Source organism: Dendrobates tinctorius, unplaced genomic scaffold, assembly GCF_039654945.1.
Source record: "Dendrobates tinctorius isolate UK_male_01 unplaced genomic scaffold, ASM3965494v1 ptg000084l, whole genome shotgun sequence".
Lineage (NCBI taxonomy): Eukaryota > Metazoa > Chordata > Amphibia > Anura > Dendrobatidae > Dendrobates > Dendrobates tinctorius.
In genome coordinates this window covers 44,754,364-44,767,664 of record NW_027361752.1, presented here as the reverse complement: position 1 = coordinate 44,767,664, position 13,301 = coordinate 44,754,364, and the positions used below count along the sequence as shown (strand labels likewise).

General features: G+C 43.8%; 1 protein-coding gene across 4 annotated transcripts in view; it reads right to left on the bottom strand.

The window, feature by feature from the left end:
- ITSN1 (intersectin 1) overlaps positions 1-13,301 on the bottom strand; it is a 158,947-nt gene that overhangs the window by 20,057 nt on the left and 125,589 nt on the right. For all 4 annotated transcript variants that reach the window (XM_073584618.1, XM_073584619.1, XM_073584620.1 and 1 more), the window contains one exon: positions 610-731. In XM_073584618.1, the coding sequence (XP_073440719.1) occupies positions 610-731 (122 nt within the window). The remainder of the gene's footprint in view (positions 1-609; positions 732-13,301) is intronic.

Sequence of the window (13,301 nt, the reverse complement as noted above, 5' to 3'; positions counted from 1 at the left end):
GCAAGGCGTGTAGTGACATGCGCCGCTATATGCGCCTTGCCTCAAATCTTACTCCAACTTTGGCTTTGCGCGAATTCAAACTTTTCAAAGCTTTGTACTCCAGAAATCTGGCGAAAAAGCCTTGATGAATCGCCCCCTTCGTGTGAACAAACCCGTAGTCTTAGGGTCCATTTAGACAACCACATTTTTTTGTGCTCCCTTTGAGCTTGACAAATCAATTGTTTGTAATGTGTCAATGCATAGGAACAATTTTCCGAACAGACGACGGTCCATTTGGAGAAAGATCGCAGCCTCCATCTTACAGCCCAAAATAATGCATGCCAAAAAAAGAAAAAGGCCGTACCTGCAGACACATCCGAATTTCAAACATAACTGGCTGGATTGTTAATAGCCATCTGGAATCGGAGTTCCTTTGGCCAAGCTTTGCCTCCTTTGAGGCGATCACCAAAATAATGGAGTTTCTTAGGGAATTCCTCTTCATGAAAAGGGACAATATATGCCAAATAAATGGAAACTGAAAAGTGATCACGGGGAAAATCTGGCCCAGATCAGACAATCTTTAGCAGATGTTCCATCGGATCAGAAGGTTGCCCCTCCGAATGAACCCACCTCTGTGACCAGCTGCAGATCGTTCACGTAGTTCTCCTCGGTCACTATGAGCTCATGGATGTAGCCTTGTCTCTTCCTCTCCACAGGGCTCAGCATATCGAGGAGATGTAAATCTGCGCACCCTAAAACCGCAAAACAGAGGAAAAAGTGTGTGTGTGCACGCGTCCCTTATACCAGCTGCCGTCACGTTATCATCCATGATCTAAGGCCAAGTGTTAGAATCACATCCTCTATTTTGATGCCAACGATGATTTAATAGCCCCCAACAAATAATCCAATTAGCCGGCAAACAAGCGGTTTTCTCATCTGTAAGCTCATCCGCAGCATCCAATTATGGGTCTGTGCAGCTGGGCTTCATAGGATACTGTGGTATTGGGGGTCTATAGCATGAGCAATCAGTCTCAGGAACAAGACCCCTAACGGGACTTAAAAATGTATAAAAAATGTGTAATTACCTTCTTTTTCTCCCTTCAAAATGAAAGAAATTAAAAAAAAAATATTTTGCATCATTATGTCCAAAAAAATATGAAATTTCAGGCGTACAATAAATTCTAAATACAATAACATTGTAGTGGCAAAATTGCCAATTTTTCAGTTGCCGCAAAATAAAATGCAATAAAAAGCAATAAAAATGTCATTTGTATCACCGTAGATGTGCTCACCTGGAGAATCATGCTGCCCGATCATGTTAACTGCAGGATGAACAATGTAAAAAGCAACACACGGGATGGCACGGGATTCTGTAGTAAGACCGCTACCACACAGGTGCGTGGAGGTCTGACATCTCCTACAGTCTTTTATGAGCTCTACAGAACCCATACTGCACTAAATGAGAAATGTACAGCTTGTAGATCTCCAAACGTTTTCCTACTTGTGTCCTACGTGGTTGAAAGATAGGGAGTCGATTCACCGAGCAGTTTACACGGCTTATAATGTCACAAAATGTTTGCACAACTTACAGTTGCGTGAAAAATGTCCCTCCTGGACAACTTTTTTGGGAGCCGAGTTGAGAGCGGTAAATAAATTCACCATAATTTGTTACAAAAGTGTCATAAAGTGCAACACTCCAGTCCTTGACTGGAGTAAGCTTCCCAAAATCCCTTAGGCCTGTTTCACACACCCGTTTTTTGCATCCGCATGCATCCGCCAAAGTGTGAAAAAACGGATCCGCTTTGCCGCAAACGGATCCGTTCTTTTGACGGATCCGCGGTAGCCGCTAATGGAACTCTATGGGACAAAAAAAACGGATCTTCCAAAAAAATGGCGGATCCGTTTAACGGAAAATGACGGATTTGAAAAAACAGAAGTGTGATTCAGGCCTTAGAAAGCACGCACCTCTTAATGAACCTGGTATATCTTACTCTGACGCACAGTTCATCAAGACAGGAGTGCAGACCCTCAACCTCGAGTCGCTGCCGTGCACTGCACAGCTGTGATCGAGCCCACGCTCTTGAAGCACGATGTTGATTAATCAAATTAAAAGGGGCTGTGAGCGATGAATCGATAGAGCAATGGGATTGTGTAGCTTGGGCAGATCTGAACATAGTCGCTGGCCTGCACAGCAACCACCGATGTAAACAGACGAGGGATGCGAGGAGCCACCATGTACAGATCAATAGTTAATCCGTGTATCACTATTCTCAATCTAGTATCTACATAGATTAACCCCTTAGTGACAGAGCCAATTTGGTCATTAATGACTGGGCTAATATTTACCATTCTGACCACTGTCCCTTTATGAGGTTATAACTCTGGAACGCTTCAATGTATCCCACGGATTCTGAGAAAGTTTTTTTGTGACATATTGTACTTCATGTTAGTGGTAAAATTTCTCCAATATGACTTGCGTTTATTTATGAAAAAAATGGAAATTTGGCAAAAATTTTGAAAATTTTGCAATTTTCAGATTTTTTATTTTTGTACCCTTAAATCAGAGATATGTCACAAAATAGTTAATATATAACATTTCTCACATGTCTACTTTACTTCAAAACAATTTTGGAAACATAATTTTCTTTTGTTAGGACGTTATAAGGGTTAAAAGTTGACCAGCTGTGATGAAGGAGCAGCCGCCATCTTGGATATGGGGTATAATGCTCACCTCATGTCTGAGCTTGGCCTGTCCCAGTGACGCCAGTTTGTCTGACAGCTAACTGCTCCCCCCCCATGGCCTGTAAGCATATTGAAGAAAGCAGGATTTAGTGCTCCAATGTTGAATAGCAAAGTCTTTTAGTATGATAATGAGATAAGGCCAAAACAGAACTTCAAAGCTTGAGTAAGAGCCACGCCAGCATGGGGCATAAAGGTGCCTGGCAGCTTCAATTAGAATATACCTGTCAGCTGGACACAGAAACACACATCCATTGTCTCTCCCAGCCACTCCGACTCCATCCTAGGATCATGGATTATGAGCACACCTTTCGAGTTACAGACTCATAAAAAATATTCGCGTGACCCTGAGGTAATTGCGGATCTGGCAGTGTGACTCCCGAGTCGGTGAGGGCTCTGGGACCTGAGATATAGAGATTGGCCCTCCACAGCGACCAAATGGGGCCTTATTTGCTCTCCACATGACAGGCAAAACAAACCGCATTCACTGGTACCTCTCGTGTCCTGATCCGATCATCCTGGAGGAAGTTATTCCCAATATCTAAGAAAGGGGGTAAGTTCTGCAGGGAGCTAAAGGGTGGAGATTATTAGCCCACCCTCTGACATAGGGGGAGGAACCCAGCGTGCTTAAGAACTGGGAGCACATGACAGAGAGTCTCTCTCTCACAGAAGAACCAGATGATGATGATCTAAGAAGGAACTGGGGACAGATCTGCCAAGGGAGCAGCAGCACGCGCCTTGGGGTCTGTCCGGCAACTAAGATTCTTGTTCCTGTGGACTGCAGAGCTCCCGGCATCCACATGAAACCTACAACCTGGTAAATTGATTGACCTCCAGCTCAATATCTCTAAGTCTTGTACCATTATTGTTATATTTTACTCTGACTGCAAATCCACTGTAATTCCGTTGTATAGCTTACTGTATATTTCTGTAATTATCTAGTGCGCCCTTAAGGCAATTAAACCATAAAATTAATCTTGGGCTGATGCTTTTACTCTGATTACGGATCTTAGAATACCCAGCGGGTAACAGGACATCCTCCCCGGCGGCCATTTGCTCTAGGTGCAGTTCCCTTACTAAGTTGAGAGACAAAGGGGGCGCCGGAGAGCTGTGCCTGTGTAGTTACATCACATTGGTGACATGGGAGGAAGCAGTCTTCCTTCACACCAGCGATTTCTTATTTTTCCAACAAAATTCACAAAACCATTTTTTTAGGGACCACTTCACATTTGAAGTCCCTTTGAGGGGTAAATATAACAGAAAATACCTGAAAGTGACACCATTCTAAAAACCGCACCCCTCAAGGTGCTCAAAACCACATTCAAGAAGTTTATTAACCCTTCAGGTGCTTCACGAGAACTAAAGCAATATGGAAGGAAAAAATGAACATTTTATTCTTTTTCACAAAACATTTGGAGGGAGGGAGCAGCGTTTGACTTTTAGAACACAAAATTGGTTGGAATCAATGGCGGGAGCCATGTCATGTTTGGAGACCGCCTGATGTACCTAAACAGACCCCCCAATTCTAACTCCAACCCTAATACAGTCCTAACCCCAACATACCCCTAACCCTAATCCAACCCTAACCATATCCCTAACCCAAACCCTAGCTATAACCTCAACTATAACCCGAACCATAACCCTAACCTTAAACCTAATGGAAAAAAAAAATATATTTTTTAATTTTATTATTCCTACCTAACTAAGGGGGTGATAAAGTGGGGATTTACTATTTTTTTTATTTTGATCGCTGTGATAGGGTCTATCACAGGGATCAAAATGAACCAAAAGGAGAAATCTCCTATTGTTGCCAGGCAGCAGGCGCACTGCACCCAACATTTTTTTCCCGGGAGAAGATGCCGAGGGCCGGGGGACACAGACAGAGGGACATCGCAGGTGTATTGGGGGGGGTGGCTCGGGGGACTCCATTTCTTTCTCCTCTGATGTGCTCGATCATATCAGAGGCGAGAGAAATAAATAGAAAATCTGACTTATTTTTCTTGCGGTCGCCGTTATTCCGTGAATAATGGTGATCGCAACACTGGAGTCGGTAAAAACCGACCCGAATCACGTCCTCCGGGGTCTCAGCTACCCCCAGTAGCCGTGACCCTGGAGATTTTCCGACCTTATTTCTCAGCGCCGTTAAAAAGTGGCAATGAGTAATAAGTACCCTTAACTGCCGCCATTAAAAGGCCTATCGGCGGTCGTTAAGGGGTTAAAGATGGATATGTACACTTTTGCAAACATTCTTTTCTCCAGTGCATGCAAGAGCAACTTTACAAATAGTCTTAATTAAAAAAAAAAAAAAAACACTAGTGTATAGATCAGCGATGGCGAACCTATCTGAGACCAAGTGCCCAAACAGCAATCCAAAACCCGCTAATTTATTGCAAAGTGCCAACAAGGCAATTTAACCTGAATACTGAGGATTTAGTTTAGAAAAACAACTCGCGCTATAGAGTCTATAATAGCAAAGAGCTTGTAAGCGCTGCACTCCATGCCTAAGATACTAGCCACCAATTGTGGTGGTCTGTTCTTGAGACTGGAGAAGATTTTTAATCAAATATAAAATTCCAAAGTTGTTTGTTTCTACAAACTCTTTGGGATTGTAACCCTTTATCATGATGAGAACAAACCCTTTAAGGCAGGGATATCAAACTCAAATACACAAAGGGCCGAAGTTAAAAGCTTAAACAAAGGCGTGGGCCAACCTTGATATATCTTAAAAAAAAAAAAAAAAAGTCTACAATTGAGGAAGTTTATCCTTATTAAATAAAACGATTAACTTTTGGAATTATATTGAAATAATATGTTATCTAACAGCAGTAAAAAGCATATGGTGCAATGGCCTAATTTACATATGTAATAAAGGATACAAACAAACTTAAAACAGATAAAGTATGATGCAAACAAAAGTCATGAAACACAGTATGATACCCCCAATAGTGAATTCCTCCACCGTATCTGCCATATGCACAGTATGAAGACCCTTCTGTAACCTCAATCCCCCCAACAAAGAATAGTGACCGCATCACAGTATGATTCTTCAACCCTCACAAAGCCCTCCATACAGTATAATGGGCACAAAAAACCCTCCATACAGTATAATAGCTTCACATGGTGCTCCTTACAGTATAATGTCCCCACATGGTGCTCCATACAGTATAACAGCCCCACATGATGCTCCATACAGTATAACGTCCCCACATGGAGCTCCATACAGTATGTCCCCACATGATGTTCAATACAGTATAACAGCCCCACATGATGCTCCATACAGTATAATGACCCCACATGGTGCTCCATACAGTATAATGTCCCCACATGGTGCTCCATACAGTATAATGTCCCCACATGGTGCTCCATACAGTATAATTTCCCCACATGGTGCTCCATACAGTATAACGGCCCCACATGATGCTCCATACAGTATAATGTCCCCACATGATGTTCAATACAGTATAACGGCCCCACATGATGTTCAATACAGTATAACGGCCCCACATGATGTTCAATACAGTATAACGGCCCCACATGATGTTCAATACAGTATAACGGCCCCACATGATGCTCCATACAGTATAACGTCCCCACATGGTGCTCCATACAGTATAACGTCCCCACATGGTGCTCCATACAGTATAACGACCCCACATGATGCTCCATACAGTATAATGTCCCCACATGATGTTCAATACAGTATAACGGCCCCACATGATGCTCCATACAGTATAACGTCCCCACATGGTGCTCCATACAGTATAACGACCCCACATGGTGCTCCATACAGTATAATGTCCCCACATGGTGCTTCATACAGTATAACGGCCCCACATGGTGCTCCATACAGTATAACGGCCCCACATGATGCTCCATACAGTATAACGGCCCCACATAGTGCGGCATACAGTATAAGAGGGCCTTGCATTGCTTTCCATACAATATAATGAGCACACGGAGTCCCCCATACACTATAATGGTTCCACATGATGCTCCATACAGTATAATGGCCCCACATAAAAAATAACTATTCACCTCAGCCTGTTCCCCCTTTGCTACTGACTTCATATTTCAGAGTCATACCTGTGGGCACGCGCGTCAACCCCTCAGCACTAGCGCCCTCACCCTCCTCAGAACGAACATGGCCTGACAGAACAGCAGTGGCGCCAGTGATGAGGGGAATGGCGTATTATAGGCTGAGAGTGGCAGTGGTGATGATATGGCATGCGTGCCAAAACTGGTATAGATCCTAAGCAGACCTATGTAAACTGGGCTGATGCAGCAGATTACAAACCCTGCATGTATTCTGATCCTGAAGACATGTAGGGTGTTCAATAATTTATCTGCCTGAATATGAAAACATAATTTTTTAGAGAATATTGAACTTACTACTTTTCAACGTAATCCCCCTTGTCTTCAGCACACTTATTCCCCTTCGCCACCAGTGACCGGATGCCCTCAGAATAAAATATGTCTTTCTGCTGCAAGAACCCTGTTACCGCCTCTTTGACTGCATTAGCATCAAGAAAACGTCCGCACAGAAATTTCTTCTGGTTCTGAAATATAAAGTAATCAGTGGGAGCAATGTCTGAACTGTAGGGTGGATGGTCAAGCTCCATGAAGCCACATTGATCGCAGCTTGTCATTTGCGATACTTGTGAGCTGGCGCAACAACACAATTGCCGACAACTTTCCACAGCGTTTCTCTCCAACTACCTTGCGTAATTCCTTCATTGTTGAAGCACAGGAGCCTCTAGTAATTGTTGTCTTGTGTGGTATGAATTCTAGCAATAAAACGACTTCTGTATCCTAAAAAACGGTTGCCATGATCTTTCGAAATTTCTTCGGAGAAAATGAACTCTTGTGCTTCCATTGCATGGGCTCGATTGGTCTCGGGATCATGGTGGATGACCCAGGTTTCATCACCCGTAATAATTTGAGAATAGAAGTCTCCTGGATTTTCTCTTAAGCGTGTCTAAAGTTACTTGGCTAAATTGCTGACAACATATTTTTTTTGCTCCAGCATCAACATTCATTGCACCCACCAGCAACTGATCTTTGACATCATCAAAACTTCATGACTGATACTAGAAATGAAGCCAACTGAAATGCCTAATTCTAGAGCTAAAACACTATGACCTGACCTTCCAAAATCATGGCCTACACTCTACGACACATTTCCTCTGACGATGCCGCAAATGGGGATCATCTTCAATGGATTTCCTACTCCATTTAAACTGCTTCTACAAAAACGTTACTTGGTAGTAGGAAGGTGTGATATCACCATATACAACAATCATCCTTTCCTGGATTTCTTTAGGCTGTTGTTCCTTTGTAAGGAATTTAATCACTGAAGAAAGCTCCGAATCACTTTCTTTGTAGAGCTGCACTGTACTGTACTTGCCATCCTATCACTTCCAGTAACTTCATCACACAGAAGTTCTACTGTTTGTTGAATGTTCAGACAGACATGTCTCACCATGCACAGAAGAGATCAGCTCTCTAACATGGACACTGAAGTTGGAGTAGATAACTTATTGAGTGCACACAGGTGTCATTTACAAATGGAAGATATATCCTTTAGGCTACTTTCACACTTGCGATGCACAGACCTACGTCGGCCTGCGCACGGCCGCCGCTAAGCTCCGCCCCGCCCCTCCTCCTGTTAGCTCCGCCTATTGGCGCATGACGCTGCATGCGACCTGCGCACTCTATCTTTAGCATTGGGTACGCAGGCATGTGTTTACCCAGCGCATGCCTTCCTTTTGATGGTCCGCCGTCCTGCGCCAAACGCACCGTGTTGCATTTTGGTGCTCTTGGCGTACCGTCAAAAGGACGCATGCGCTGGAAAACGCATACCTGCACACGGCCTGCGTACCCAATGCTAAAGATAGGGTACGCAGGTCGCATGCAGCGCCATACGCCCATAGGCGGACCTAACAGGAGGAGGCGCGGCAGGGGGCAGAGCTTAGCGGCGGGTGGCTGTGCGCAACACAAGTGTGAAAGTAGCCTTACAGGGAAAGCCCACGGAGCACTGAACTTGCAGATCACAAGCATGCTTTAACCCCTCTCTGCCATTTGACATACTATCCTGTCCATGTGGCCTGGGACTTGATTCCCATGGACGGGATAGTACGTCATGCCCTTTAATGCGACACTGCTACTTCATCACACAGAAAATTAAAAAAAAAAAAAAAGTCGATTGCGCCAATCACAGGGCACAGCTGCGGTGTGACCGCGCTGTGCCCTGCTGGTGACCTGCCCTAGGATCGGAGCTCTGAGCTCCAATCCTAGGCCGATGCCTAGCAACACCGACGTCACCAGGGTCAGCTTTGATTGGTGGGATCGATGTGATCATCGATCCCACCAATGACAGGTCACAGCAGCGGTATGACCGCTCTGTGACTGCTCTGCAGGTCCTCACACTAGCTGAGGATTCCTGCAGAGTGGTCACACTGCCAGATCTCCTCCTGTGCTGGGCCTTGTGGTGCCACAGAAGCCTGTGACACCACAATTCCTGCTGAAGACAGAAGAAAGAGAGACTACAACCAAAAGTGTTGATCCCTGCCAAATCACCCCCATACCCCCTCCACCCCCCTTTGTGCCGCCTCTATGCGCACATTTAGCAGCTGCTGAGCGTTGATTGGTGATGCAGTTCACCGATCAACACTTGTGCTCGCTTTTCTCTCACCCCCCCCTTTGCGCCACCTCTGTCCACACATCCATCAGCTGCCGAACTTTGATAAGTGATGCAGTTCACTCATCAGAGCTCGTGCCAGCTGTTTTCCATTTTACTTTTTTCACCCCCCTCCTTGCGCAACCCACATGCGCACATCCAGCATCCGCCGAACTTTGATAAGTGAAAGAGTTCACTCATAAGAGCTTGTGTCTGCTGTTTTAGACACTTATTTTCGCCACCTCCGTGCGCACATCCAGCAGCCGCCAAACTTTGATAAGTGACGCAGTTCACTTATCAGAGCTAGGGCCTGCTGTTTTACATTTTTCTTGTCGCAGGCCTTTTTTTTCTCCCTAGTTTTTTCTTTTAGCTATTTTTCAGAATAGTTTACACCAATCACTATCCCCCCGCCCCAACACATACATACAGTTCTAAATAAAGTACACACAAGCACCATAATCACAAAAAAGTCCCGCTCGTAACGTTCGTCCCAACAGTGCTATTCATTGGAGGAAGCATATGTTTTCTTTGCTTCCGACACATTTAGCGACGGAGAGGATCCCACATTTCTTTACTTTTCTGATTCTTCGTCCTCATCCTCCTCCTCGGGTCCCGCGGAAACGCCACGCAGACGTCCCAGGACAGAAGATGAGGCAGTACCCACCTTTTCCCGAAGATGAAGCTAAATCAGCGCACCCCATTGCGGACCCCGTACGGACCTGCCCCACCCCCCAATAATTACAAGCCACTGATTACTGATTTTGTGGCAGATGCAGTTGAAACAATGCAGTTTTGGGGCCTGGTCCTCTACATGGGGATCCTGAAGCCAGAAATTCATCAAAAACTGTGTGAGTGTACCTCAGGGTACACCCACAGGTTTAGTTTCCGAAGGAAAGGACACCAGTATTGAACCCCCTGAGTGTCCTCCTGTCGTGGGAGTGAGTGGGCAAATTGTGTGGGATTTGGTGCACCCACTACTGAATAAAGGTTATCACCTCTGCACCGATAACTTTTATACCAGCGTCCCACTCTACAAATCCCTCTCTGCGCGAAGTACCGCAGCCTGTGGTACTGAAAGGCCAGGGTGTGGTCCAAAAAGCTGGCCGTGCACATCGTACAAATGACAATGCTCAACGCTTTCGTGCATGCCTCACCGATACGTCGTACTTTCAGTTTCAGGAGGTAGTGGATAAGGCCCTGATGTTTGGCACTCCGGAAGGAGCGGGCCCCAGTACTTCTGGAACTGAAGGTGCTCGTATGATACCAGGTCAGGATTTCCCGAGGGTATGGTCCCGCCAACTGGAAGAAAAGGTAAGCCGCAAAAAAAGGTGCCGAGTGTTACAAAAGGGGAATACGCCAGGACACCATTTATCAATGCGACACCTGCCCCGAAAAACCTGGCCTGTGTACGAAGGATTGCTTCAAATTGTACCACACCTCAATGCACTACTAATTTACTTACAGGAAACAGTAGATTAGTTCCAAAAAGGGGCACATCTAATAAAAAATTGGGGACTAAAAGATCATTTTTGTGGGAAAAAAAATAGAATTTTTTATTTTCATGCCCGGGCATTATAAACTTTAGTGAAACACTTGGGGGTTCAAAGTGCTCACCACACATGTAGAGAAGCTCCAAGTTTCCAAAATGGGGTCACTTGTGGGGGGTTTCCATTGTTTAGGCACATCAGGGGCTCGCCAAAAGCGACATTTTCTCCTTTTACCCATGGGAAAATAAAAAAAAAATTGTTCAGTTTTTTCTTCCACGTTGCTTCTTCTCCTGGTACACCTGTACCACTAACATGAAGTACAATATGTCACGAAAAAAAAAATCTCAGAATCGACAAGATCCGTTGAAGCGTTCCAGAGTTATAACCTCATAAAGGGACAGTGGTCAGAATTCTAAAAATTGGCCCGGTCACGAACGTGCAAACCACCATTGGGGGTAAGGGGGTTAAAAAAAAAAAAAAAAAAAAAAAAAAAATCTTGAAGAGCAAAATGAATATCAGCTGGAAACATAGTACAACATACACACACGGCATACAAGAAAAAAAACATTCTTCAATGACATAAGATTTACAATGACTTGAGTGTTACTTCCATTGATAAGACAAAAGAAAAATGTTGCGCTGTACTTTTATAAATCAATATTAGAAATTGTCCTCCCTGTACCCCGGACTGTGACTTGTGCTGTCTCCTAGGATTCCATCTCTAGTGCCATATAATGCGATTTTACATCACTGTTGATGGAAAGCTATTGAGCCACAAGGCAGCTTCCATGCGGCTTTTGAGAGCAATATTGTTAACGAAAAGAATTTAGAAAAACGTATTTAACACAGTATGTTGTCCCGTGCAGCTAAAGATGGGGGGTTGAAGACTTATGAAACTGTCTAAATCAAGCCAATACGTATTAAATGGTTGCATCTACATTTCCATTTTTCCACATACAATTTTTCCTCTATCGCTTCAATGGGGGACACAGGAAACTATAGGCGCCTCTATGGTTTCCTGTGTCCCCCAATGAAGGCTCCGAGAAAACAGATTTTACGGTAAGCGGCTAAAAATCCTGTTTTTTTGATGGGCACATTTTTTTCCCCTCAAATAACCAAACTTGTTCAAACGGATCCGTAACCGTTCAGCCATTTATCTCGGAAAATCATTTGGCGCTTTTTTTTAATTCTCATGTAAATATTCAATTTTTTTTTAGTATATTTTTTTTTTTAAAAAGTGATGAAAACCGGACAAACCAAAATACAGGACACAGAACAGATAGAATTTGGTAACAAACCCAAACTGCAAAACCACTTGTAAAAATATATCGCTCATAGGATTCATATTTTCGTGTGACTCAGGAAAAGTTCTGCTTAAATTTGTTCTTTAAAAATACATTCTGTAATAAAAATGAGTTTCCTGTCGTTTTCTCTTTTTTTTGTGATTTCACGTTTTATTTTATATTCTTCATCGCTCTGGGTCCGAGTTTTGAAAAAAATCAGCAGCTTTCTTCAGAGAAGGCAGGTGGACGTGAAAAAGTAAGAAAATTACTCCCCGACTTCTACAGGAGATTGTTTTAGGCATGTACTCAGTTTCTGTAGGAGAAAGGTAGGAGGTGAGCTGTGACATCATCTATTGTGAATGGTGGATCCTGTGGTATCTACTGTATACAGGAGGTGTTATCAGTCATTTTACAGGAGATGAGCTGTGACATCACCTATTGTGAATGCTGTGTTATCTACTGTATACAGGAGGTGTTATCAGTCATTGTACAGGAGGAGGAGGTGACCTGTGATATCATCTACTGTGAATGGTGGATCCTGTGTTATCTACTGTATACAGAGGTGTTATCAGTCATTGTACAGGAGGAGGAGGTGAGCTGTGACATCACCTATTGTGAATGGTGGATCTTGTATTACACAAATGAACAAAAATTGTTGGTATCCTCTGTTAAAGTAAGAAAATCCCACAAAGGTCACTTAAATAACTTGAAACTAGAAAGTAATTTTCTGAATATCAACTAATGAAAATAAGACATTGCTTCTGAATTGTGATTCAATAGAAAAATGTAAAAAATAAATAACAATGAAAATGGTCTGGACAAAAATCATGATACCTATAAATTAAACAGGGTTGTCCAGCCTTAGGCTACAAGTCTGCAGACACTCTATGTGACTACAGGCTTGTGAATCATCACATCGCGCGCACAGCTCACTGTGAGGATTATCTGGTGCCAGGAAGGAGCGGTCCACCGCAAATATGCAATTTCTATATTTCCAGACACAGTCCAACCAGACTGTGTCCGATCTCACTCTATACGCTTGCATTAAGGCTGCCCCTATGCAAATAACATACATATGGTCACACGCCTGCCGCTCCCACCCCCAGGGAATGCTCACAGTGTGCAGTCTGCATAATG